General features: G+C 33.7%; 3 protein-coding genes across 5 annotated transcripts; 2 read left to right on the forward strand and 1 right to left on the reverse strand.

Moving 5' to 3' along the window:
- The first annotated feature begins 4,117 nt into the window (after window positions 1–4,117).
- LOC110715658 (ferrochelatase-1, chloroplastic-like) lies at window positions 4,118–9,226 on the forward strand. Of its 3 annotated transcripts, none has more exons than XM_021894242.1 (10): window positions 4,118–4,770; window positions 5,421–5,540; window positions 6,094–6,427; window positions 6,526–6,669; window positions 6,809–6,910; window positions 7,413–7,516; window positions 7,603–7,729; window positions 7,859–8,011; window positions 8,180–8,280; window positions 8,655–9,226. In XM_021894242.1, exons 2-10 carry the CDS (start codon window positions 5,455–5,457, stop codon window positions 8,962–8,964), a joined length of 1,461 nt encoding a protein of 486 aa, XP_021749934.1. In that variant the 5' UTR covers window positions 4,118–4,770; window positions 5,421–5,454; the 3' UTR covers window positions 8,965–9,226. The 3 variants fall into 3 exon arrangements, with proteins under 3 accessions (XP_021749934.1, XP_021749935.1, XP_021749936.1); XM_021894243.1 differs by having other exon boundaries at window positions 4,118–4,545; XM_021894244.1 differs by lacking the exon at window positions 4,118–4,770 and adding an exon at window positions 4,821–5,031.
- A 3,411-nt stretch (window positions 9,227–12,637) lies between these two features.
- On the reverse strand, window positions 12,638–19,022 carry LOC110715657 (calcium-binding protein P-like). The gene is made up of 6 exons (XM_021894240.1): window positions 18,590–19,022; window positions 17,333–17,616; window positions 17,021–17,110; window positions 16,873–16,944; window positions 16,659–16,772; window positions 12,638–13,908 (listed from the first exon to the last, which is right to left on the reverse strand). The coding sequence occupies exons 1-6, from the start codon at window positions 18,849–18,851 to the stop codon at window positions 12,823–12,825; spliced, it is 1,908 nt and encodes a 635-aa protein (XP_021749932.1). The 5' UTR covers window positions 18,852–19,022; the 3' UTR covers window positions 12,638–12,822.
- Window positions 19,023–21,853: 2,831 nt separating this feature from the next.
- Window positions 21,854–22,759, forward strand: LOC110715413 (zinc finger MYM-type protein 1-like). Its single transcript, XM_021893996.1, has 2 exons — window positions 21,854–22,283; window positions 22,497–22,759. The coding sequence occupies exons 1-2, from the start codon at window positions 21,854–21,856 to the stop codon at window positions 22,757–22,759; spliced, it is 693 nt and encodes a 230-aa protein (XP_021749688.1).
- Window positions 22,760–27,499: the final 4,740 nt, after the last annotated feature.

Consider the following 27,499-nt stretch of genomic DNA (forward strand, 5'->3'; position numbering starts at 1 on the left):
CTGAAGGCTACAATTTACAGCCCCATAACATTTTCAAGCCTGCACCACAGTTAAACAGAATCGTGAAAAGATAAGTACATGACTGCAAAAGGCCTTGGATCCATAGCACACCTAGACTAGACCGTAAGTGACACCAAATATGAAACAATCTCGTACTCCATGGTAGCTAACACACAGCCATGAGGCTCCTAAGTCCTATTCCAGAGTTTACGATCATCATATACAGTTATATACACAGAAGTCCAATACTCAAACACCCGAGCGCCACAGTCATGTGATCCTCCGTTCTCCTCCCAAGGAGTACTGGTTATTTTAAGACAGTATTTACTAAAAAAATCTTACTTCCATGAGTTTTAGTTGTTTGAACAAAGCCTCGTACTGTAGGTTATCTTCAATTGTGTGTGCAATTAACCTAATGAACATATACAACTGGCCTCATGAGTTTCAGCAAATTTCACTGCTTAATCCAATCAACTATATACAATGATACACAATAATTTCTTATAATTAAACCTGTTACATAGATTCAATATCTAGGTACAAGTAATTTCAAAAAAATCCAAAAATATTGCTGCAAAAACATCTAATAGCAAAAATGTTCTAATTTTATTTCATTTCCAATTAGTTTAGTACAAGCATCAACTAGTACAAGTACAACCATAACAAAACTTATTACAACTGTAAAAGTACTTATAACTAAAAGACTTTCGCCTGTACTTTCTCAGCATCATAGTAAACAAGAACCAGCCTTGATCCTGCACCTTAAAAAAAGACCTAACAAACTAAACATCAAGTTAAACACAACATTAGCAGAAAACATGTCACAGAAAAGCCAAACTTGCTAACCACAAAGAATGGTGTACAAGCATTAAATCCTGCATCTATCTTTTTCGGAGAAGAAGCTAATGTCAAAGGGAATAAAAACATCTGATATTTCACAGTAATCAGACATAATTATCCCTCTCCTCCAAACTCAAAATTCAATCTTTTTCATGTTTAAAGTTCATCAAACAGAACTTCAATTTGTTTAAAGTTAATATTTATCTCAGAAGCCAAGCGTTAACAAGAGTATTGCATCGAAGATCCGACACATAGTCGGACCATCTTACATGTTAAGGGCTCATCACTGATGTACAATTAACAAAAGATTACTCAATAGACAACTACCAAATACTTTTAACAAATGTCCGAAGACATCAAGGTGAAAGGAATGAGGCAATCAACACATTCCTTATCATAAAATGATTCATTCGATTCGAGGGATATTATCCCAATTTTAATCTAAGCCTCTGTCTGAACCAAATGGTTCTTGATCAACCACTTCGTTATTCGAAGGCTATGTAAACATCTTCGACAACAAAAAACAAAGACGAGCTCGGACATTTAAGTAAATGTCCAAGGCTGCTTGGAGGACAATCAATAGTCCCCTCAAAAAGGCCTTGGCATAATAAGGATCAAATATAACATTTGACCCAAATTAATTTATGCCCCTTAACTAAACCAATATGAAACCTTAATTCATTCATAAGGCTACTCTTTAGAGGCAATAATGTCCTTATTATACCCATCAATACATCCAAATTTAACACTTCTAACAAATTCTAAATTACAATAATTGAGGCAAAATTGATTTAAATGTGGCAAATTTAGGCAAATAATTGAAGCATGAAACAATAGTATAATTTCAAGCAAATAACAAAAATTTGACTAGCTTTTATATTGGCTCCAAGCGGCAGTCAATTTACCATTAAACTGGCATATGCTGCTGACTCTTTGAAGGAGCCGTGCAATTAATCTTTCTTCAAGCAATTTCATTCATAAAAAAATACAATTAATTAATTCTCTGGGAATTTTTGAAATTAGTAAATGAAATAAAAAACAAGATTAATATAGCTAGTTTAAATTTGAAGGGAAATTATAGAGAAAAATAAAAGAAATTCCCTCCAATCGTGATGAATAGCATAAGTATTGGCACCGTGCAAAAGGTAAATAATTATTGAACTTTAACTAATACCCGTGTCTGAAATGTGCCAAATTTTTACCCTAAATCACAATTTTTTGAATCAAAATCAAAATCAAAAAAAAAAAAAAAAAAAAAAAAAAAAAAAAAAAAAACAACTGACTGATTTGATGATTAAGAAGATACCTGAAAATCAAAGATGGGTTTTTGGTTTTGAGAAGATTATATAAATAACAATAAAATGGGGAAAATTGTAGAAGTTGCTGTTAATAATTAGCAGTTTAGATGCGAGATAGAAAGAAGAGGGAGGAAGATGGGATGGGTGGGTGTTGATAGTGAAAAACGGCGTCGAATTATATAGATGAAATTTGGGATCTGTATAAACCCTAATGCCCCGAGGCCCAACTGATTCATAAACCTCTACATTCCAATGTTATTTTTTATTTTATTTTTTTAATGGATTTTTTTTAGTAATAATTACCTTGTCCATCTACTATTTTCAACAGTTTTTTTTTTCAATTTTACCATATACTATTTTCAAAAATATCAAAGTATTGTTTGTTTGATATGAGAATTTAATCCCCATATAAAATTATTATTTTATGAGAAATAAATTCCTTAATGAAATTCCTATGAAATTCTTAAGTGTGTTTGGTTGTCAAAAAGGAAAAATTTATTAAGTGCGTCTGGTTGTCAAAAAGGGAAATTGAAATTCTCATAATTTTGGTTTACTAAGGAGGGATAGGTAATTTACTTCCCATGTTTGTGGAAACTTTGAAATTACCTTGGATACCTACTTCCTCCATTTTTGTTTTTTTGTGTCAACTAAATAATTATACATTTTATCAATGTTCATAAATTTTCAATTTCCCCATTTTACGATGTTAACCAAACAAGCTAAATATTCCCACCAAATTGTCCAAAGTCTTCTATATGACGTCATTTTGGGTCCAACAAAGTTTTTTTTTTTTTTTTTTTTGTTATTCTACCCTTTGTTGTTCAGTTTTTTAAATGCATATCCAAATTATACAATTAAAACACAAAATTAGACACCTAATTTATAAAATTGGGCCTAACTATGTGATGGTCTTCAAATGTTGTGGTCGTGATCAACTCTTCTTAAATATGATTTGCATTTACATCGATTGTGGACGATTGAGAAGAAATACTTAAGACCTTTTGAGAGGGAATCGCTTGGTTCTTCAAGCCACATAAAGGAGGAACCGAAGGATTAAAGGTTTATGCTTCTGTAAATTTTTTCACCTCTATCAAGATTTAAGTTTTACTTAGGACAACCCGGACCGTCATAACTAACATAGCCCTCGAACGATAAAAGCTAAGCACATCACCATGCATAAGACGTTGCAAATTAGATGATGCAATCTGAAAAGATGAACTAGAACATCCACAAATTGATATTGTTCAAACCATTATCCGGTTGTATTGACTCCGAATTAGACTCCAAATTAGAAATCTTTTCAAGTGGATAAACCTCACTAATAGGACCTTCAACATCACATTCCATGTTATCCCCATTGGGCAACACCTCGAGAATGATCTCCATATATATCACAAACATCTTGCTTGTCCAAAGAAGCAAATTCCTCTAAAGTGATGTGATCTATAGAAGAGGCACAACACAAAAGCCTCTCAACCTCTTGTATTCCTTTAACTCTTCCATATTCCTCAAATCACTAGTAATGCTTACAAAGGTCGGATTTGGCGGATAGAAGATCATTTAACTCATTAAAAGCAAAGGTTCTCCTAAACAAGCATTTAGTATGACAGGTATCATACCTCAACACAAAACGGGACATAATTTAATTAAAGTATCAAATACTTGTAATTTCAGGACACATGCAGCTAGATTGAGATTTAAAGCCAAGACTAAAGGCCGAAACATAGCAAAGGCCTCTAGGGACGATGAGAAACTAAAACATAACACTAAACTTGCTAAATTACACTTGGAAAAAGTAAGCTTAAACTTGTGTTTTTGGAACAAGGAGTTACCTTCCTCATTGAAAACTTTAGAACAAACTAACACATCATTAGGATAAGCCATAGTGTCAAGGATACGAACAACATTCAGCACAAAGATGAAACTCGGCATAAACAAGACACAAACCATTCGCTTAACTAGGGGTGTACATAAACAGGACCGGACCTGATCCGAACCTGTAGATTAAGGTCCGATCTCGGTCTTTGAAATTCAGGGATTCCGGTTCCGGTCTAAAACCGGGGGTAAAAAATTGTGTTTTAAAAAAACAAAAAATTCAAAATTTATTACTCCTATTAGTTAGCTATGACTACCCGTATATATCATCCTCCTCATCACTGACGTATCCCCATTTTCTACTTTTCTTCTTTTTCGCAATTTCTTCGATTAATTCCTCTTTTTCATCGAAACTTCATTGATTAATTGCGATTCCTTCCTCTTTCGTTGATTGATTTGATCTTCCTGGTTTTCGAATTTTTAATTTCTGATTTTGGGATTCTGATTTTCCGATTAGGGTTCTTAAAAGAACCTAATTTGAATTGATTTCTGCTGTACTGATGCTGGTTCTTTGATTCATTTGGGGGCTTTTGTAAGTGTAATTCTCTCCGTTTTTTTTTTTTTTTTTTTTTTTTTTTTTTTTAATTTTATAAACTGTAGATGCGAAAATTTGTTGGGGTTATGAATCTTTAGTGTTTAATTTATTTTTGAATAGGTTTCTGTATATATATATAGTTTAAATTCTTGAAATTCGATTGAATTTCATAACTAAGGAGAAATGTCGTCTGCTGGGATTGCTGTTACTTTGCTCCTCACGGTATAATTTTGATTCATTTTTTGTTTTGTTGGTGTTGAATTTGTATGCAGGTCAATTTATTAAAAAAAACGAAAAAAAAAAAAAACAAAACAGGTCTGTTCAGGTCCAAACCCGGACCGGACCTGATTGTTCCAGTCCTTAAAATTTATTTAGGTGCCGATCCCAATAGGTCCAGTCCAGGTCCGGTCTGGTTTTGAACCGGTGTACAACCTTACGCTTAACAATGGGATAAACTATATGGAAGCACAAAATTCCTATAGGGTAAACAACCCTCACCACCTGATTATTTTACTCGATAAAAGATGAAACTCCGTATTCCGTAGTATTTTCTCATTTTCTCATACGGAGTACACAATAACACCCGTCTCATTTTATACGAGCAAAGTTGGCTTGATATACCAACCGACCTTGTTATAAAAGTCTACGTGCATTAGTTGTAGACACCAACCACCATTGTTGAACACGTCCATCTTCTTCTCTTTTATATTCTTCCTTTCCCAATTCTCTTCCTTTTTTAATATATATTCATTGCAATATTTAATTACTCATACAAATAGAAAAGTCTCATACTTTCAAACACCCAATCCAAAATTAAAATAATCCCTAATTTTTTTTTTCTGTAATTTGATCTTCTAACTGCCAAATTTCAGCTTTGCGGCTTCTGGGTATTCATTGATCGCCGCCATGGATGCAACCTCGAGCTCTGCCGTGGTTTCGCAGCTGAGATTATCATCTCCCTCGCTTCGTAATTCCAAATCCAGATTCTTTGAGTGAGTTTTTGGGATTCGCCATTTTATCTTATATGCTTACGAATTGATTCGATTTTGTGATTTTTGCATACTTGGATTAAATTGGGTATTCTTAAATTTTTAATCTTTGATTTGAATTTAAATGGTTCGTGGGTTTGATCTACCATTTGATTAGAATTATTATGATGGTAAGTTCAGCATTTTTGATTGATTTCTTGTTGTTAACTGTTGGCTACATTTTTTTTTTTACTGGGGTTTGATAGAAATTAATATTGCATGTATTACAATTTGGATTTTTTTTGTAAATAACCACCCCAAAATGTACCATGTGTTGAACTAACCACCCATTTTTAATGTAATTGTATGTAAAAATGGGGCTACGAAATCTTTAAACTAGAAATTTAGCAACGAAATTGTTAAACTAGAAAATGTGGTAACAAAATCCGGACAGGTGTGGGATTTGCCAGTGTTGTGATTACTTTTACTCGTTCAAAATGGATTGGTTGGATGCTTGGATTCGAGTGTATCTCGTTCTTGCTTCTTACGCCTTGCTATTGCATTGTTCTGTTGGCAGGTCATGTCCACAAATCAGAAACTGCATGCCTCCTTGTAAATATACTTGTAGGAATTCGTCATCCAGCTCATATACAATCATGTCTTCTGACTCAGTTGAGAGTAAAAGCAGCAGCATTAGTGGATTTTCTTATAGTCAACCAGAGAAGAGAAGTAATGAAGTGGGTAAAACATTTTGTTCTGCTGCTTTATACACTAGCACTTATGATGAGGACTTGGCAATATTTCCCTCTCATGTTGCGGAGGAAAAGATTGGGGTGCTTCTTTTGAATCTTGGAGGACCTGATACTCTTAATGATGTTCAGCCGTTCTTGTTTAATCTATTTGCCGACCCAGTATGCTCCCTGTACTTGTTTGTTTGCTTTTTCTAGCACTAGAAGATAGATGAAATTATTAAATTTACCTAATTTGTGTCTCATAACTATTGGATTAGGACATCATTCGCCTTCCCTCGTTGTTTCGTTTTCTGCAAAGGCCCCTGGCTCAGTTGATTTCTATGCTAAGAGCCCCTAAAAGCAAGGAAGGCTATGCTTCAATAGGAGGAGGTTCACCTTTACGAAAGATAACTGATGAGCAGGTGAGACATGTTTTCTTTATGAACCTTCCTACTTTCTTCTCTACCACATCCTTGCTAAATTATTTTTGTGTTTGGGACCTTTGGGTTTTGTAATTCCATAATTTTGCTAAGTCTTATTGAATTGAACTCTGTTTTGAAGGCAAATGCACTTAAGTTGGCATTAGAAGCAAAGAATAAGAATGTATCTGTCTATGTTGGCATGAGGTACTGGTACCCATTTACAGAAGAGGCGGTTCAACAGGTTCGCTTTTTTCATTGTTCTCTTTAATCATTGCTATAATAGAGCACTTAGTTTCAGTAAAACCCGTCTCTATTGTGGAACCCCCTAATTTCCTTTCATGATCTGCTGTTTGCTGTCTTTAGAAACTGAACTGCATTTAGTAGTATACGTACAACGTACCCGTGAACTGTGTATTGCTAATTCTACCTTTTTAAACCACTACGTTGCCCCTTAGATTCGGGCATTAAACCAAGTGCAGGCTTATATAGTGGATTATTACAGTAACAATCATGAGTCACAATATTCTGATTTGCTTTCTTTTGCTGTAGAAAGTGATGCTAATTGTGGAAATTTGTGTTTGTTCATTAGTATTATTACCATTCCACTAAGGGGGAAGGTTTTGATTCTTTACATTCCTTGGCTTTTACAGTTATATATTTCTGATTTTCTGTACCCTGCCCATCTGTCCTATGTAAAATTATGTTGGAGCAATGCAGTTGAACATTCTTTATTTAATTTTCAGATTAAGAAGGACAAGATTACAAGACTTGTTGTCCTTCCTCTCTATCCTCAGTTTTCTATATCTACAACAGGTTCTAGCCTCCGAGTTCTCCAAAACATTTTCAGGTAAACTTGTCTTCAGGACCTAATTGGGAAATAGTTTGTATATATTTTCTTACCTTATTGGCTTACAAAAATTTAAACATTGTCAGGGAAGATGCATATCTGTCTCGCGTGCCTGTTGCTATCATCCGATCTTGGTACCAGCGAGAAGGTTATGTCAAGTCCATGGCTGACTTGATTGAGAAAGAGCTGCAATCCTTTTCCATGCCTGATGAGGTATGTTAGCTCTTTCATTCAATTGTACATAGTTTTTTGGTTGCATGATTGCACCAGGCTATTTGTTTTTGAAGTTTTTGGCATTCTAACTTAAGATGTGGAACTGTCATTGCTGTCACCAATGTCTAGGTTATGATATTCTTCAGCGCTCATGGTGTGCCAGTAAGTTATGTTGAGGATGCTGGAGATCCATACAAAGATCAGATGGAGGATTGCATCTTCTTAATTATGAGAGAATTGAAAGCTAGAGGAATCAACAATAGACATACGCTTGCTTACCAGGTTTGTTATGAGCTTGCATGGTTTTCAATTTCATTTAGTAGTTTCATTGCTGTTTAAATATCTCGTCTATATCTCGTGTCTATACCTCCCAATACATATACCGAGTTTTCAGATGTGTTTTTATATATTCTCTTTGCTAATTTTATTTCTCATGCCCTTTTTGTTCAGAGTCGAGTTGGTCCTGTGCAATGGCTGCAACCTTATACTGATAAAGTTCTTGTTGAGCTTGGCCAAAAAGGAGTAAAGAGTCTGCTGGCTGTTCCTGTGAGGTGAGTTGCATATTATCGAGCTTACTTTTGTCTATGCTCTACCTACTATTGTTGGACATATTATGGCGCTAACAAGTTTTCATGCAACATTATTGGATGCTGCTTATCAATGATGAGATGCCATTTTTCTGATTTTGTACAAGATTGTTTCAAGAGAACATTTAGAAATTAGATATAGTAGTAGATTCTGTATGGACTTCACCATTATTGAATACTTTTGTTAGTTGTTGTCGACCATTCTCTACTAAATAGTAATATTGAAATATGTATGTACAAGCACTGATGTCAGGGTATTTAATAACTAAATTTGCTTTATACCTGTATTGTTTGATTAGTAACTTTTATTTGGATTGTTGACTGTCATATTTTTGCAGTTTTGTGAGCGAGCACATTGAGACACTTGAAGAGATTGATATGGAATACAAGGAATTGGCACTTGAATCTGGCATTGAGAATTGGGGTCGGGTTCCTGCTCTCAATTGCACTTCTTCTTTCATCAATGATCTAGCTGATGCTGTCACTGAAGCTCTACCTTCAGCAGCTGCTATCACAACCAGCACATCTGAAGAAGTCTATAGTGATCCGGTCAATTATTTCGTAAAATTGTTTTTCGGCTCACTGTTGGCCTTTATCTTGCTTTTGTCCCCAAAGATATTCTTGGCGTTTAGGAACAACCTTTTGTAGAAATAGATGGAAGACTTACCAGATTTTGAAGCCTTGCGGTATACACAAAACTGACTGCAGAGGAGAATTATAGAAAAGATGGACTTAAGAGGATGCTTGTATTCTTCCTTTTGAGCTCTTGCTCAACTTCCAAATGTTGACAAATGTTGTAAAGTTTATTTTATCCATGGTTATTTTTCTCAAGTATTCATCTGTAGTAAGTATAATTAAGTATAAAAATTGAAACTTACTTTTATAGGTTGTTACTTTCAAAATATTATTACTGTTGATTAGTCTTGTACAATTCATTCGCTGCTACCTAGCTTTCAAGTCTAAGCACCATGCTTCAGTATTAATCATTTAGTCACCTAGCTGAGTGACCAAGTCATGAGATTGGGTATGAAACTCAGGGCAATCGCATAACCCGTAAATAGAACTAACTAGATGGAAGCCCGTGCGATGCACGGTTTTTTCATCTAAGATTTTTAATTATTTGTTTTATTGTATTTAATAATTTCAGATAAAATTATAAAAGTATAATATATTTTCTTTTTTTACTATAATTTATAATGAATTTATTAAATATAAATAAATTGTAAATATGATATATATTAAGTATACAACATCTAATCGTATGCCATTATATAAACAAATAATCGTTAAGTATCCTAAATAAATACAATGTTACTAATAATTACAAATATAAATTTAAACGTAAGATTTTAAAAATTACCCGAACATTGATGACCTAAAACTAACACAAAATTACTAATACAAAATTCGCTTGATGGGGTTTTGTATTGATACGAAATTTTATTTGTGTCGTATGATGTGTTAGATCTGCATGTAAAAAAACATTTAGTAAATAAAACATATACATATAATCGTTGAGTATCCCAAATTAATACAATGTAAGTAATAACTAGAAATACTAATTTAAACATGGGATTTTAAAAATTAAGCTAAAAATTACCCGGCCATTGATAACCAAAACTTAACACAAAATTCGCTTGATGGGATTATTTATTGATACGAAATTTTGTTTGTGTCGTATGATGTGTCAATTTATAATGATAGGTATCACAAATTTTAATTTAATTATAGGTATCAAACTTTATTATATCTCATGCCCGTGCAACACACGATTTTTCATACATATATCTCAAGAAAAGATATTTTCCTATATACTCTAAGTTTTTTTTTTTTATATAATTATTTGATTTATTTTACAATTAATAACTTCAGACAAAAAAAAAAACAAATAATAATTTAATTAAAATGATATTGCCAATTACAAAAGTATAATTTTTTTAATTGTAATTTATAATGCGACTTAATTTATTGTTGTTTTGTATTTTTATTCGTTGTTGTTAGTTATATGACAATAGCATGATATCTTTCAAAAAAAAAAAAAAAAATTGTAAATATGATATTTCATTGATTACATACTAGGATAAAATCTTTAATGTGAAAAGATAATAATTTTTTATTTTTAAAATAATTTAAATCCTAAATTATTATTCGTTGCTATTTACACTTGAAATTAAATTCTCAAATCTATGTATCATTTTGTATATTTCTTGTGATCTCTACCAAATTATCTATCTTTTCAAATTTTTAGACATAAACTGTTAGGTAAAGTTTTTTATTGCGTTATAAGTTTTAAATTTTTTTATGAAAAAAACATCTTATTAATCGGGTATTTAGATAAAACCATTAATTTCATAAGATAATTTTTATTTTTTTAATAATTTAAATCCTAATATCCCACGGTTTTTTATACATAAAATCTCATAAAAATAATTTTTGTAATTAGATCATACTCATAATATTTTTGATTACTTTGCTATTGTTTGTTAAGGATAATTATTTATTAGTTTTATGTAATTTATTCCCCTAATAAATATTTTGATAAGAACATTAAAAATAATAGTTATTAGATGTAATATTTCAATGTAAAAAAATTTGTATCAAAAAAAAATTTCAATAGGATCACCAACTTTGTTCACATCCATATCTCTTCCATCTAATAAAAGTGGATAAATAGAACATGTTAGCAAAAATAAAATTTATATAAATTAATTTTTATAGTCTTATAAAATAAATTAAAATATTTACCAGAAAGTGAATAATTGATGTGAAATTAATCTAAAAATTTTAATTATACAAAATTAAATCTATGCATTGGAATTTTTTCATCGTCCCCAATCGCCCAAACAATAGTATTTTGGAAAATTGAATCATTATTTTGTTGTCGCTGACAATGCGTGCGATATTGCTTCTTATTTGTAACGACTGAAAAGTATCTAATGGAGTAAATTTTTCCTTCAATCAATTTTGAGCAAAATTGTAGAATAAAGTTGACTTTAATTGAGCCGTGAACGTAATCACCCTGTAATTAAAAATAAAAAATCAAGTTAATTTTAAGACTTAATTAAGATACCTAAATCACGAAAAATTTGTTTTAATCATAAAATTAATTGATAAAAACTAAAAGGTTCATTAAAAGGTTTAATAAATGTAAAAGATTTATAAAGATATAATACCTCCTCATCCAATAGGATCATTAGGCGAGAAACTCAACTTTGATATTCCAAAAAAATTTTCTCGAATATAATTCTCTTAGTAAATTAGATTTGCATGTAAAAACAAAATTCAGTAAACAAAACATAAACATATAATCATTAAGTATCCCAAATAAACACAATTTAAGCAATAATCACAAATATACATTTAAACATGGGTTTTAAAAATTAGGCTTAGAATTACCCAGCCATTGATGACCTAATAAAACTGACACAAAATTAATGACACAAAATTTGCTTGGTTTGGTTTTGTATTGATACAAAATTTTGTTGGTGTCATATGATGCGTCAATTTATAATGGTAAAAATCACAAATTTTAATTTAATTATAATTAAGGAATAATTTTTATTTTTATTATAAACACTATCAAAAATCTTATAATAGTAGGTATATAAATCCTATATTTAAAGATGATTATTTTAAAAGATAATTTTTAGTTTTTTAAATAAATTAAATCCTAATAAATCAATATTCGTTATTTTTACTTACGTGGTTGTTTAGGCGGCAAACGAATTTTTTAATTCCAAAATAAAATAAAAAATCTAATTTTTAATTGGTCGAAAATATACCTTTGCTTATGTTGCCGTGCTCTTGAAAAATGACTACTTTATTTATATATATCAGATTAGATTCAAATGTTCTTTGTTGGAGAAACCAAAACATGTATGTCAACTAGTTTCATTAATACTTTGTATAAGTTTTGGGACTGGTACCAGTGACTCGAGATCAAAACATCATTTTCTCTTTGTCTCACTTCATATCTCACAACACACATCTATATACTTTGTATTAATATTTCTTTTATATTATACCAAACTAGATAACGAATTAAATCATAGTTTTTCTTAAGCTTTGACAGTAGGGAAACTGTTACTCAAAGGTTACCCTGACCAATCAAAATACATGCATTAATTTAAGTCACAAAAGAAGTGATTTAAACAGAGGCATCTGTACATAGTGATAACGTTGCCCCAAACAAATGATTGGGTACACAGTGTTGCCCCTTTTCATTGCTGCTACTGCTGGTGGTTCAGACGAGAGAGAGGCATCAGTACATATTTTCCTACTCACTCTTTTGAGTGAGAACTGAGAATGAGACCGTATAACATAATACTCAATTTAACACTGGAGACTTGAATAGTTAACGATGACAGAAATCAAACAAGTTATATGATTACCATATAGAAGAAACTAACATAACCATCCAAAATTTTACAGAACAGCAAATGTATTTAAATCCTAAACTACTACAGGCACAAACTGAACTTCTAATCAATACCTCTCATACAAACACTAGCTCTGAGGTGATGCTTTGGCAGCTCCATTAGGCTGAGCAGCAGGCTGGGAAGCAGGAGCAGGTGCAGCAGCAGCCACCCCATTATCATCGGAAGGATATGCAGCAGGCTGGGAATAAGCACCACCATAATACGGTTGCTGCCCATAGCTTGGTGGGGTTACAGGTGGTGCGCCATAGGCTTGGGGATAAGCACCAGACTGAGCAGTTCCAGCTCCATAAGAAGCAGCAGCACCTGGTGGAGCTGATGGTTGTGAGGGTGGATATCCAGGCTGACCAGCAGCAGGTGGAGCATAACCCCCTACCTGAGATGGTGATTGCTGAGGTTGACCATACACTGATGGGTTTGGTGGTGTTTTCTGGCCCTGGGGTGGCCCATAACCAGGATATGCACCTGCCTGTGGTACAGATGAAGTCCCATAACTGGGTTGTGAGGTTGGTGGAACACCATAACCAGGCTGAGTTGGGTATGCAGGGTTAGGACTTGGCTGGCTCCCAATGTATCCCTGTTGTGGTTGCCCGGATGATGGTGTTTGACCAGTCTCACCTTGGGTACCATAGGCAGGAGGGTGACCATCTTGAGTTGGAGGGTTAGCCGCGTTTCCATAGCCGGGAGTTGAGCCATAACCCTGGCGCTGATCATACCCAGATTGAGGATTAGCGGTCGGCTGGCCATAACCTTGGTATCCAGTCGCATATCCCTCTTGAGAGTATCCTTGTTGGCTATACCCACCAGAAGTTGGTGGCTGACTGTAGTTGTAACCAGTGCTAGCAGTTTGGGGCCCGTTAGGTGGTTGCTGCTGCTGAGTTTGGGGTTGCTGCTGCCCGTAATAATCATATCCAGTTCCTTGAGGCTGTTGAGTCTGAGAAGCACTTGACTGGTCCCAGTTTTGAGGAGGATAGCCAGGGTAAGGTTGTTGATTGTATTGAGATGATGCACCAGGATAAGCTCCAGGCTGCTGCATGTAGCCATAACCGGCAGGTTGCTGCATTTGAGGGGGTTGAGGAGCCCAGTTTGTAGGAGGCCGTGCTTGGTAGCCTTGCTGAGAATATCCGCCAGTCATTGCTGGATTTCTAAGGCGATTCTGCAAGGAATTTATGTTCTCATATGAACCTAGATAACATCTAGCAGCTACTACTAGCACGTGCCAAACATGGATATGTATAATAGACAATAGACCCCCAATGTAAACATATATAAACCAAATAAAGCAATGTTGAGAATATTAAGAATTGCAAGGCAGAATATATCAGAGCAATATGGTTAAAGCACAACAGTTATTAAGCCAGAAACAAAAATAAAGTAATGTAGACATTTAAAATCAACTAGATTGCAAGCTATATAGTATGTACCTACTCAAAGTCATAATTCATGATTAAGAGGGGGTTTAGACGCCTACATACCGTACTGGTTTGTAGAAGTATTGACTTACTCCAGCGGGTGCCCAACCACTCCCTATTCAAAGTGCAAGGGTACAAGCAATATACAAATTGTAGAAGTACTAACATATGAACTAACCTAAATAAAGTACTAACATAAAAAAATTTCAAATTATGTAAGGAATGAGCCAACAGTTTGAAGGTTATGCAAGAGGCAGAGAATATTATAGCAGTAACAATAATATTAGTAGATTTAGAGAGAGTAATATAAGAATTGAACTCATGGTTTACACAACTCACAGCCAAAGAAAGGCAATGAGACTGATAAGAAATACTTGTGTAAAGACAACATTGGATATAGTTTCAAATACTGACTGTCAGCAGATTCACAAATAAACAATAATGTAGCTTGCATGCTCACAACAAGCTACTCAGCTTCAACAAACCTCCATTTTTATTTACACGAAACATCTCATTTCTCACGCTTTGTAATCCATATCTTCAATAATTAACAACTTTTAAGTATATAGATAACTTAAAAATTATGGAGTATCATTGGAAAATCAAATATATATTAAAATTAATCTAACAAGACCCCACATTACTATGTTTTTCCTCACGGATAAAAACAAAATAATAATGTTGCCTGCATACTCATGATATCTTTTTTTTATCAATAATAAAAGATTTGACATTTGGAGAGTATAGATTAAGATGAATCTAACAAAACCTCACGTGACTTATGTTTTGCCTCATGAAAAAATCAAAGAAAAAGAGATTGTAAATTTAGTGAATAGTGAAAATTTTGAAGTATTTCATCTAAATAAACGGAGGGAGCAACTGAAATATACCAAGAATAGGCCCCCCCAAAAAAAAAACTCCATGAATTAAACAGCAGAATCTTGAATTAAAATTGTTTATTTTCCCTTCCTATTTGACAGCCGAATAGAAGAAGCATCAATTATTATACCGCTCATACACTTATAGTTGTACCCAAAGAAAGGAGTAGGAGCTGCACAATCTTAAAGCAGTGAAGAACAGTGGGGATTTAATATGTACAGATTAAAGCTCGTGATTTAAAGTAACCACTAAAACCGAACACAATGTACAGAAAGGCCAGTCAACAACAAAGACAACAATATTCATCTGGCTGCTGAATACCATGCAAAACTCTCAAGTGATTGCCTCAAAAAAAAAAAAAGCTGGCAACTTATATATAAATGACACTATTGTCATGCATAGGTAGAAATACCATACCAGAGTTAGGCGGCAAGAACACCAACACAGCAGAATCCATGTTGGTGTCACAAAAAATCCTATCCAGCAACAGCTTCTAGTAAAAGTCAGTCAAGTGATACAGAACTCACAACCACTTAAAAGGCTAGCACATGCTTATTCAGTTATTCTATATCAAGATGTTTTACCACAGCATAACCAATTTAATAGTTTATCTCAAGCATACAGGACCGACCAATATTGGATAATCTCTCAAATGAACTTGTGGGTGACAATGTGAAACCAGTACTTCGTAGCTCATCTCATGTACCAGATGTCCAATATATAAATATGGAGCTAAAACACGACTTACAAAAACAAGAGAGATAACTTCCTTGGTATGTGTTTTCTCACGCAGCCTTCCAGTTATCTTGTGGTGGTAAATGGCAAAATTAATCTTGACATCAATCTGTCTCACAACATTCTATATACAATATAGTACAAAACCTTGGAGCATAGCTAAAAATGACAAGTAATATCTACTATGAGAAAACTGAACGTTCAATCAATTACTCCCCCTCCTACAATCCTTATAAACCACACCAACCATCCACCAAAACCGCAAAAAAGGTGCAAGCACTCACTCCATAACAAGAACTTCAATTACCTGACAGCCCAATTGATACTTATACAATACCAAACTTGTCCATCAAAAACCCAATGGCTAGATAGCACAGCAAAGAGATTAATTAATTATTTATTTATTTATATATTAAAAAGGGAAAAAAGATCCAACATTCATTAAAGAGACAATGGGTTTTCCCTCAGCAGATGTCCTGTTAAGCAGATGAAGATGGATGATGAATAAGCAACAGAGTATATAAGATGAGCATCAATCATCTATGCTCTCCATAGAGAGATTATAAAGGTCACAAAAACGAATATTTGTTAGGAAACCTACTATCCTAGCATTATCACATTATAGAAGCCAAAGTAAATAGCTACAATACTGCAGAACAGTCAAATTATCAATAACCAAAACAGCAGGAATTTGCGAGCAGTTACAAGAAACAAAAGAAGAACATGAACACAATCGCTAGATTCTAGACCAGCCTATAGAAACGAAAAATACCAACATAAGCATTTAATTCGTGGTAGTCAAATGATTTAAGTCCTCCCCAAAGGTCATATGATTAAAAGGAAGATACTTCACCACAAAAGAAAGCATAATCACACATACCTCAATGACCTCATTGACCATTTGTTTTGCAACCTCAATTTGCTCACTTGTACCATCAATCTGCACAGTTCTTTCCATAGGTGCATCACCAGGGGGCAAATGCAATGGAATAACCTGCAAGAGAATAACAAATTAAACATCAAAGACAGATACAAGAAAAGAGACCAAAAGTAGCACATAACAGAAAATTGACAAATTTTTGCCTGCTACAAACCTGCACTCTAGCTCCAGACCTGGTTTGGATATTTTTTATGGTCTCACCTCCTTTACCAATAACCAACCCAACCTGAAAAATCGAAATACTTAGAACTATTGTCAACCAAGAAAAATCCTCTAAAATTTCTTTATGGACACAGTCCTACCTTGTTATTTGGGACCTTCAAAACATATGGTTCAGACCCTGATGATCCTGGCATCCTCCTTGAAACAGACCCAGGACCTCCAGCATCAGCCTGATATTAAACATCATTGTAGATCTTTCAGTAAGAAATACTATTAATTTAGAAAACAAAATCAGGAAAAAAAAAAAAATGTAATTCTGACAGCACATGACCAAAAAGGACAACTATGCAAGAGTCATTACATTAGAGTTGCTATCTTGCTAACTGTTGACTATCAAATTGTAAAGTGTTAACAGTAATAGAAAATACTAAGCTAGTAATCAAAAGACATACCTCAGCAAGAACCTCATAAATTAGCTGCTCAGCTTTTGCAATTTGATCTGGATTTCCCATCAGGTCAACAGTCCTGTGTGGCAAACTTGGGTCATGTTCTGAATCTCTAGTCACCTGGATCCTTGCTCCGGATTGAATTTGGAGATTCTTGATGGTATCCCCTGCTTTGCCAATGATAACACCAACTCGTCCATTGGGTATTTCAATCTTTTTGCAATCAGAGCTACCAGAGTAGCCATGAGCAGCACCACCAACCTGAATATTTGATGATAAAGGCTTCTGATCTACAAGAGACAGAACAGTTGTCAACAAACTAAATTCAACCATGTAAAAGCTTCGTATGATCAGACAAAAGATACTTGCCCAAACTTGAAATTCATTGCACAAAGAGATCAAAACCACTCAAAAGTCCATAGCAAGAAGAGGAAAGATTTAAGAATTAATCTGTCTACATTTACTTCACTGGCAAGTGGCAACAAGTTTGAGCCACATTTATTTCATATTTTCCTAAGCTCTTCTCTGATGAGCTATCCCTACCAATCTGGTTCTCCAAAATTACATCAATAAAAGATGGGTTAAGACTAGGCGGACTAGCTACTGTGGGTATTATAGCATACACCTAGACTCCCCCCAAGGCCCCAACCCTACTATGACGAGGTTAGTACAGAATCATGCTCAACTTTATTGTCTGAAATCCATCGTCAAGGCATCAATTCTAATGAACATACCAAACAATTTCTTCTTGCAAAACCAGGAAAAAAAAGTTCTAGTAATTCCAAAAGAATTTCTCATATTTTTAAGTGAGCAGAACATAAGTAAAGGTTCACTCCTGTAGTTATCCTTGGAAATTCTTCAGCTACCATTGTGGCAATCAGCATAAAATTTTTCTAGTGCCTCAAAAACAACAAAAATTTGAACATTGCAACGTTTATACAAAACAAGGCATATATTATTACCCAACAAATTAAATCATCAAAACCATATCCTAGTTTACACAAACGGCATATCAACAATCTATGCAGAAACACAACAAATTAATACAAATAAGCATAATTCCGAAGAATTGGTAGTGGCAAAAACAAATCAATAATAATAACTATAACAAGAACATAAATTTAGCCTTTTTATTCAGATTCCATAAAATTGAAATACCAAACCCTAAATCATAATCATCCAACAAATCAAACAAATTCAAACAACAATAATCACATCAACGATCAATCAATGAAAAAGAACAAAGAAGCAGAGCATGAATACCTGACAAAACATTAGCGTTGGAACCATAACCGCCATTATCAAACTTCGAACGCTTAGCCTCAGCATTGAAAGCGAGAGAAGCAAGTTCTTGAATCTTCTGTTTAGCAAGCTGAAAATCCTCCAATGGCGGCGGAACGTTTCCGAACGGCGCGGCAGCGGGAGGAGGACCATCGGAGAAACCAGTAGGACGACGTTGACGCGGTGGCGAGGTATCCTCTTCGTATTTTCTCTTGTGAGATTCGTATTGAGCATCGTCCGCCATTGATGTAGAAGCTCGAAGGTTTTGAGGAGAGAGAAAGTGAGAGAGAGGGTTGAGGTGAGGAGAGAGAGAAACCCTAATTTGAAGCAGATAGGTTATTTGTGATTTTGGGAGAGACTGCGGATTGTCGCTTTTATGGTACAAAGGTGAGACTCGTAATATCTTTTGCGCTTCGTAATTATATCTACGTTGATATATATATATAGTCCTAATTCCGGAGATAAGAAAGATCTTTTCGGGCCGAAGAGTTGCGAGTTGCCATATATGTTATGGATACAGTTAGGTCGGGTTTGTGGCTACACCCCCCTTTAGCCACAACTCCCTACCCCTCCACCCCCCCCCCCCTTGAAATTACCATATACCCCTTACCTACACCCCCACTAACCACACAATTACGTGCAGTAACTTTCAACTAACCATGGTAATTGCAAATAACCGCTCCTACCCCACTTTATATATGCAAAAAAAAAATAAATAAAAAAAAATTCAAAATCACCATTTTCAAACTCAGAGAAGTTTCTTCACCAATTTCTCTCTCTTCAAAACCAAAACTCGCAACAAAATCACTACAAATTGCTTCAAAATTACTGCAAATTGCATCGAAACTACTAAAAATATCTGACATTCGCAATGAAGTTCTTCAATCGCAACTAGATTCCGAAAAAAAGGGTAAGAATTTATTCATTTTAGTAGAATTTTGAGTGTAAACCCTAGATTTTAAATTTTAATTTGCGTTTTAATGTTCTGAAACATAATCTACTATAATTACACTTAATTTTGTGCAAAATTGACTAAAATCTACTATATTTGGTGGTATTTTTGTAGAATCGAAACAGAGAAGAACACTTTGAAGATGAACACTTTGGAAATGAACACTTTGGAGAAGATTCCGTCGGAGAAGATAGATTATGAAGAAACGTAAGTTTCATTTCAAAGAAAATGTATAATTGTTAGTTAAATAATGGATTTATTAGCAAAAACATTAACAAATTGGTTAAAATACAGAGATGATGATGATCAACCTATTCAAATAAGAGTAGAAAAACTAAAAAAAAAGCCGCGAACAAAAGTCACTCGTTGTAGATCCAAATCTTTTAAATGAAATAAAAAAAGTCTTGTGGTACAGATCCAAGGTATTATATGCAGAGGCGAACCCACATGTAGTCATCGTGGGTCTCAGGACACAATACTATTTTATTTTAAAAAAAATAAAAAAATAAACAAATAAAAATTTACTAAAAGGTGAGGGGTGACATTGTCTAACAAAAAATGACTACTCCTTAACCCCTAAGTCATGTGAAATCGTGAATCTAACCAAAATAACAAGTAAATTAAAAAAATTTAAAAAAATAATTTATTGAAAGAAAACAAAACTTAATCAGTCATTTTCTCTCTCCATAAAAAAATTTAGCACCCACCACACTCACGCTATTACGCTTCGTCAAATTGTCGACTGTTAGCTGGCCGAGAAGTCAGACCACCCACTGCCAGCCGACGACCTCCGCGACTTCGCCAGTCTTGTCCTCTGTCCAATTGTCCACTCTATAAACTAATTAATCAGGTAATTTACTAACCTTAAATCCCTAAATTTTTAAATTCAAATTTGGGTATTTTTGTGATTGTTCTTGACTTCTTGCTAAGTAATTCCTTATGCTAATTGTTTAAAAGCTTTATATTGTTGTTCTTATTCAGTTTATAAATGATTATCTGAAGGTTTTGCTTTAGTCTTTACTCTTTAGAAGTTTGGATTGATTATTTGTTCTAGGGTTTTTAATTGATTATTTACTGTTTTAATTGTATAGTTGTTATTCATGAAATGGGAATTAAAGTTGCAATTTCCATCGAAATTATTGGTCAATTGAGATTTGTGAATTTGTGAATTGTAGTTTATTTATTTTATTTATATGGTTCTATACTTTAATACTTATATGTCTTAGTAGCAAACTAGCAAGAATTATTTAGATTGATTTATCTAATTCAACCTTTAACTTCAATTTCAGAATGAAAAGAAAAACAACTCGAGATATTTCAAGTTTTTTACTAAAAAAGTGCCTACTCTAAATCCTCCTCCTCCACAAAATGATCTACCTTCTCAAGAAAGTGAACCAAATCCTCCTTCACTACAAGAAAATGAACAAAATTCCCAAGAAAGTGAACCAAATACTCCTTTACATCATGCAAGTGAACAACATTCTTCCCCATCTCACAATTTCCCTCAAAATGAAGATGGGCAATCTTTTCCCCAAGGTGGTTCGTATCCTAGTGCTCAAATTGGTGAAGGAAGATTAAGTGCACTTGATATTGTTAATCTTCCACAAGACCCCGGAAAAAGAAGAAGGATGTGTGATTTTCATCCCGATGATAGGGATTTAGTGCGGAGAACATACATTCAAAGAAAGCCATGTCAACTTAAAGATCATGTGTTTCCTCAAACACTTTTTGGGTCGAAAAAACGTCAATTTTGTGTTAAATGGTTTGATACTTGGCCAACATGGCTTGAGTATAGTGTTGAGATGCTGCCTTTTGTTTCATTTGCTATCTATTTAAGGATGGTAACACAGCGGGAGCCGATGCTTATGTTAATGGAGGTTTCAGATATTGGAATAGAAGAGACACAATTGTAAAGCATGTTGGTGGACACAAGAGTGCTCACAATAATGTTGTGGTTGCTATAATTTTTTTCATGAATCAAATGAGTAGCATTGCCACCGTTTTATCAAAACAAACAGCGGAAACCATGAGTGCCTATCGTAAGAGATTGGAAGCTTTAATTGAAACCATCAAATGGCTATTATTCCAAGGGTTGCCTTTTCGTGGTCATGATGAAAAGGAAAGTTCATTATCTAGAGGTAACTTTCTTTCGTTATTAACTCTTCTTTCAAACCATGATCGTGAGTATTCCAAAGTTGTTTTTAAAATGGCCCCTGGTAATTGTCAACTTACTTTTCCAAGTGTCCAAAAAGATATAATCAATGCTTGTGCAAAAAAAAACAACTAAATGAATGATGGAAGAACTAGATGGTGGATTTTTTGCTATTCTTGCTGATGAATCTGCCGATGTTTCCGATAAGGAACAAATGGCACTTTGTTTAAGATTTGTTAATAAAAAGGGGGAAGTGTGTGAGCGTTTTCTTGGTACTGTGCATGTTCTTGATACTAGTTCTTTGACTCTCAAAGCTGCTATTGAGTCATTACTCATGGAACACTCTTTAACTTTCTCTCAAGTTCGAGGTCAGGGTTATGATGGGGCAAGTAATATGCAAGGTTCAATTGATGGCCTTAAAACTCTTATTTTGAATGAATGTTCTCAAGCATACTTTGTTCATTGCTTTGCTCATCAACTTCAATTGACACAAGTTGCTCTTGCTAAAAAAAACTCAGATTGTGGTTGGCTTTTTGTTGATGTACTTGCACCTCTCTTGAACTTTGTAGGAGGTTCACCTAAGAGGAAATAATTTCTTCGAGAAAAACAACGTCAAGGGGTTGTAGAAGCATTATCCTTGGGTGAAATTGAATCGGGAACTGGTTTAAATCAAGAACGTGGCTTATGTAGACCTTGTGATACTCATTGGGGATCTCACTTTAAAACCATTTTGAATGTGCTTAATTTATATCCTTCAATACTTTTGTCACTTGATTCCATTGTAGAAGTATTTGATACACTTGATTTGAATAAAGCACAATCTATTACACACTTGTTGATGTCATTTGATATTGTGTTTGTGGCACACTTGATGGTTGATATATTTGGAATTACAAATGCGTTGAATGTGGCATTGCAAAAACATGATCAAGATATTGTAAATGCAATGGTCATGGTTGATGTAACCAAGACTAATTTACAAAAGTTGAGAGATGAAGGATGGATTCCACATATAGAAAAATTCACTTCTTTTATGGCTAAAATATGACATTGAGGTTCCAAACATGGAGGGGCGATATATTGTTCCCGGGAGAAGAATGTATAGAGGTAAAGGTCCACAAGTGACTAATCTTCATCATTTTAGAGTTGAAGTTTTTCTGAGTGTCATTGATCTTCAATTACAAGAACTTGAAAATCGATTTCCCGAGGTAAGTAAGGAATTACTTGTGTGTATGTCTTGCTTTAATCTTGCAAATCGGTTTCATTCTTTTGACAAAAGAAAGTTAGTTCAACTTGCCAAATTTTATCCCAATGAATTTTGAAGTTCTGAGTTATTATTTTTTGAACATTCACTTGAAAATTTCATTGTTGATGTTCGAAATGATGAGAGATTTTGGAATTTGAAAAGTCTAAGTGAACTTTCTACGAAACTTGTTGAGACGGGAAAGTTTGAAACTCATGATCGAGTCTACTTACTTTTGAAGTTAGTGTTGATTCTTCCCGTTGCAACGACAAGTGTAGAAAGAGTATTTTTTGAAATGACGCAAGTGAAAGATAAATTGCGTAATAGCATGGGAGATCAAATGTTGAATGATTGTTTGATTACTTATCTAGAAAGAGATTTGTTTTATAATGTTAGCATGTATGATATTGTAAATCGTTATCAAAACATGAAAACTCGTCGATAGCAGTTGTAATAAAATTAGTACTATTTTAGTTGTAATACGAATTTGCATTACTTTAAGAAATGAACTTTTTTATGTATTTTTTTTTTCATTATACAAGCTTTGACTATTTTTTGATATTATATGCGGTCGATGGACGATGATGGGACAACCTATTAATCAAATCCTGGATCCGCCACTGAATATATATTCATGTCCTGAAAATTATATGTTCAGTTACTAAGTAATATATATTCATTTGTTTAATTGACTTGATATGCCAAAATAACAAATGTTCATTTTGATGAGATGTTATGCACATTTATGACATTCATAAATAATCATATGAGTATGCAGATATACTTATGTGCCTATGAAAACGTTTGATCATTTATGAAATACGAAATGTTCATATATATGTAGTAATGTTCATTTTTAAATATATGTTTATATTGGTTCATTTGAGTATACATATATGTTTTTATGCCTAAATATCAAATGTTCATTTCTTTTAAACATAATGCACATATAATATTGATAATATGCATTTGATTTGTATGCCTAAATATGAAATGTTCATTTCTATATTGTAGTGATGTACCATCTAAAGTGAAACACTTGCGTCAATTTAGAGATGGAAAATCTGAACCATTAACTCTAAAGAAGGTTATAGGAAAAAATGAATTGGGTTGTAGTTATCAAAGATACACATTAAACGACAAGTAAGTTTATATGTATAAACATAATTATTTTTATATGCAATCATTGTGCAATGTGTATATATATCAAACTTATTAGGTGATTCTTAAAATTTCAGTGAAAAAAAAAAAAAAGGTTTGAGTGAAAATTTTTGTAATGTCAAAATCAAGACCACTAGAGACAAATCAACCAATAAGGTATAAAAAATTTATACCAAATATTCTAAATTAGTTCATATTTGAATATCATGTTATAACAATAATTCTAATTTTTTTAGTGAACAAAGTGAGAATGTACCTGCTATTCATTTCACTGCTGAGATTGGGAATTAATCTGAATCAAGGGAGACAGAGTATGTTCTACACCAATTATTTTATAGAATGTTCAATCTAAACAAATTTTTTCATCTTGATAATCCACATTCTAATCTATGAAATGTAAATAATATTCAGAGAGGACAAACAAGATGCAAAAGATGACAAACAGAATACAAAAGATGACAAACAAGACAGGAATCAAAGGAAGATAAACAATATTCGGTTTAAAAAAAACAATGTTCACTTTTTTATACATAAATGTTCATTATGTGTACCATATATGTTCATTTTTGTTAATAGTATTACTTAATATTAATTTCAGCAAGATGGAAGCTGTTCAATTAGATTTGGAAAAAAATCTAGAGAAGAAGCTTGATGATAAAGTACCTTCTAGCCCAAAGTAAGATATATAAAATGTTCATTTTTTGTAACCTTTATGTTCATTTCATATTTGCTTAGTTATAATTATAAATTTAACTAAAAAAATATTTCAAATGGTTTATCAGAAAAACCAAAGTTGATGATCAAGTGAAGCCAGCAAGGAAAATACACCAAGGAAAATACACCTAGCTGATGATCAATCAAAAATAAAAACACTAAAGGGGAAGATGCAAAAAATAAATTTAGACATAGAGAAAAACCCAAAGTATGTTCAAAATGTAATAACTAAATGTTATTAAATAAATACTGTCCATATATTAAGATTGCATAATTTTATCTCTCATTTACAGGAAGTACAAAGAATCAACTATCAGAATTATGCAAAATCTGAAGAGAATGGAAAAGGAAAGCAGTATGTACAAAAACATACGAAAAACAAGCAGGAAGATAAAGCAAGGTAAATGTTCATATATAAAACAAATAAAGCATATTTTCTTTTGAATATTTATAAATATTTATTACGGATTTTTCACCATATACCACTGAGTTAATGCATAACTCACCATATACCACACGAAACTTTCTAATACACCAAATACCACTCAGTTAATGTACAATAACACAAAATGCCTTTTTTGGTAACTGCCGTTAGTCTGTCGTTAACTCCGTTAGTAATTAAGGTTAATTATGCCATGTGGTTGTTACTTATTGGCTCTTATTAATATTATCTAATTAATTACTTAAATAAAGAATTAAGAAAAAAAAAAAACAACCACCACCTCCTCTCTCTACTAACCCCGACACTCCCCTCCCCCACCAGCCCAGCTCCCTCTCCCCGCCAGCAGCCTTGCCCAGCCTCCTCCCTCATCGGCCCTCCGGAGCTCCCCCTACCCCTGCCGTCTCCCCTTCCCGTCCTCCTCCCAAACCACCATCCTCTAAGTGCACTTTTCTCAACCCATCTTCCCAAAAATCAATCTGCATTTCCCGCCGGCCAGAATCCGACCAAAACCCCCCGCATCTCCCACGAAAACCTTCCCCTAACCCCGCCCAACTTCAAACTCACTCCTCTCACCTCCAATCACCAACTCACCAATTCCAATTCCTCCTCACTGCATTTCTTCACTGGAAGCCACCAATCCCAACAGCCTCGCCTCCTTACTCGCCACTTTTAACTCCCCCCTGTCCTTTGAATTCTCTCAATCAATTCATGTATTAATTTCAAAAACTCCAATTACAAACAATTAAGAGAGGGAGCGACCTGAATGAAGAGCGTGGAGAGTGCTTCAATGGGAAAGTTTAAACAACAGTGGAAGAGGTAGCATGCGCAGTGGTCGCCGGCAGTGGAAGATCGAGGTAGCAGTGGTCGTCGTGCCCGCATTTCGCGGCGGTTTCGTGGGGGGTGGTACTTTCAGCAAGTTAGGCGGAGGTTTTGTGGCGGTTTCATGGTTGTTTCGTGGTTGTGGTTTTCTGATAAGGTGCTGGCTGGGGTCGGGGTTGTCGCCGGCGGGGGAGGAGGGCAGTCACTGGCCAGCTGGGAAGTGGCTGGGGTCAGGATCGTCGCCGGCAGGGGTGGCAGTGGCTTGTATTGGTGGTGTTTAATTTTTATTCTATTTTTTAAAATAATTTTTCTAAAGTTAATTAAATAAATTATATTAATTAGAACCAATTACAAGCAGCTACGCGGCACAATTAACGTTAATGACTAACTGAGTTAACGAAAATGGCATATTGTGACATTTATGTTAAACTCAGTGGTATTTGGTGTATTAGAAAGTTTCGTGTGGTATATGGTGAATTATGCATTAACTCAGTGGTATATGGTGAAAAATCCGTATTTATTATTATGTTCCCAGTTGGAGAAAAAACAGATACAAACAAAAAAGGACCTGAAAAGGACAAAGGACCTGAAAAGAAACAAAGCCCTCCAAAGGAAAATGTTGAAGGTGAAATACAAAGACAGAAGAGCTGAATCAGACTATTGGAATTGAGAAAGGTAAAATGTTCACACTTGTTATATAAAATGTTCAAATTTGTTGCATATAATGAACATGTTTACTATATTTACAATTAAAGCATATTTTCTTTTGAATGTTTATAAATATTTATTATTAATTTCTCAGTTAGAGTTGGAGAAAAAAGGACAAAGGATATGAAAAGAAACAAAGCCCTCCAAAGACAACAGAGCTGAATAAGGCTGTTGAAAATGAAAAAGGTAAAATGTTCATATTTATTATATAAAATGTTCAAATGTATTACATATAATGAACATGTTTACTGTATTTACATAAATGTTCATTTAATATTCTGTCTTTGATCATTTGATATAATAATAGTGATCATTTTCAAATATTTAAATGTATTTCATCTTTAATGTTCATGTCTATAATTTATAATGATCATTTACAGTTGTTACAGAGGCTACAATAGAGTAGTGTCATATGTTCATTTATGAATGCATATATTTTCATATACATATATAGACTTATAGATTTTTTGTTTTTGACAAAGTATTCTATTTGATATTTCTTTTAATTATTTGTATGTAAACAATATTTCTATATTTCTTAGATTCAATTTATATGAAAATTGCGAATTTTATAAATTTGTTCTTGTCCTTGAATTTTAATTACTTATATGTAAACAAAATAATTAAAATGTTCATTACCAACAGAGTATATCCTCATTACCAAAACCAAATTTGTTCATTTACATCACTTAGCAGAAAAA

Source organism: Chenopodium quinoa, unplaced genomic scaffold, assembly GCF_001683475.1.
Source record: "Chenopodium quinoa cultivar QQ74 unplaced genomic scaffold, ASM168347v1, whole genome shotgun sequence".
In the NCBI taxonomy this organism is placed as follows: Eukaryota; Viridiplantae; Streptophyta; class Magnoliopsida; order Caryophyllales; family Amaranthaceae; genus Chenopodium; species Chenopodium quinoa.

Coding starts and splice junctions, on each gene's coding strand:
- LOC110715413 (XM_021893996.1), top strand. CDS start 21,854: ATGGAAGAACTAGATGGTGGATTTTTTGCTATTCTTGCTGATGAATCT. Junction 22,284..22,496: donor TCTCTTGAACTTTGTAGGAG/GTTCACCTAAGA, acceptor ATTCCATTGTAG/AAGTATTTGATACACTTGAT.
- LOC110715658 (XM_021894242.1), top strand. CDS start 5,455: ATGGATGCAACCTCGAGCTCTGCCGTGGTTTCGCAGCTGAGATTATCA. Junction 5,541..6,093: donor TCCAAATCCAGATTCTTTGA/GTGAGTTTTTGG, acceptor TTCTGTTGGCAG/GTCATGTCCACAAATCAGAA. Junction 6,428..6,525: donor TTAATCTATTTGCCGACCCA/GTATGCTCCCTG, acceptor CTATTGGATTAG/GACATCATTCGCCTTCCCTC.
- LOC110715657 (XM_021894240.1), bottom strand. CDS start 18,851: ATGGCGGACGATGCTCAATACGAATCTCACAAGAGAAAATACGAAGAG. Junction 16,773..16,872: donor GGTCTGGAGCTAGAGTGCAG/GTTTGTAGCAGG, acceptor ATTCTCTTGCAG/GTTATTCCATTGCATTTGCC. Junction 13,909..16,658: donor TGGTCAATGAGGTCATTGAG/GTATGTGTGATT, acceptor AATTCCTTGCAG/AATCGCCTTAGAAATCCAGC.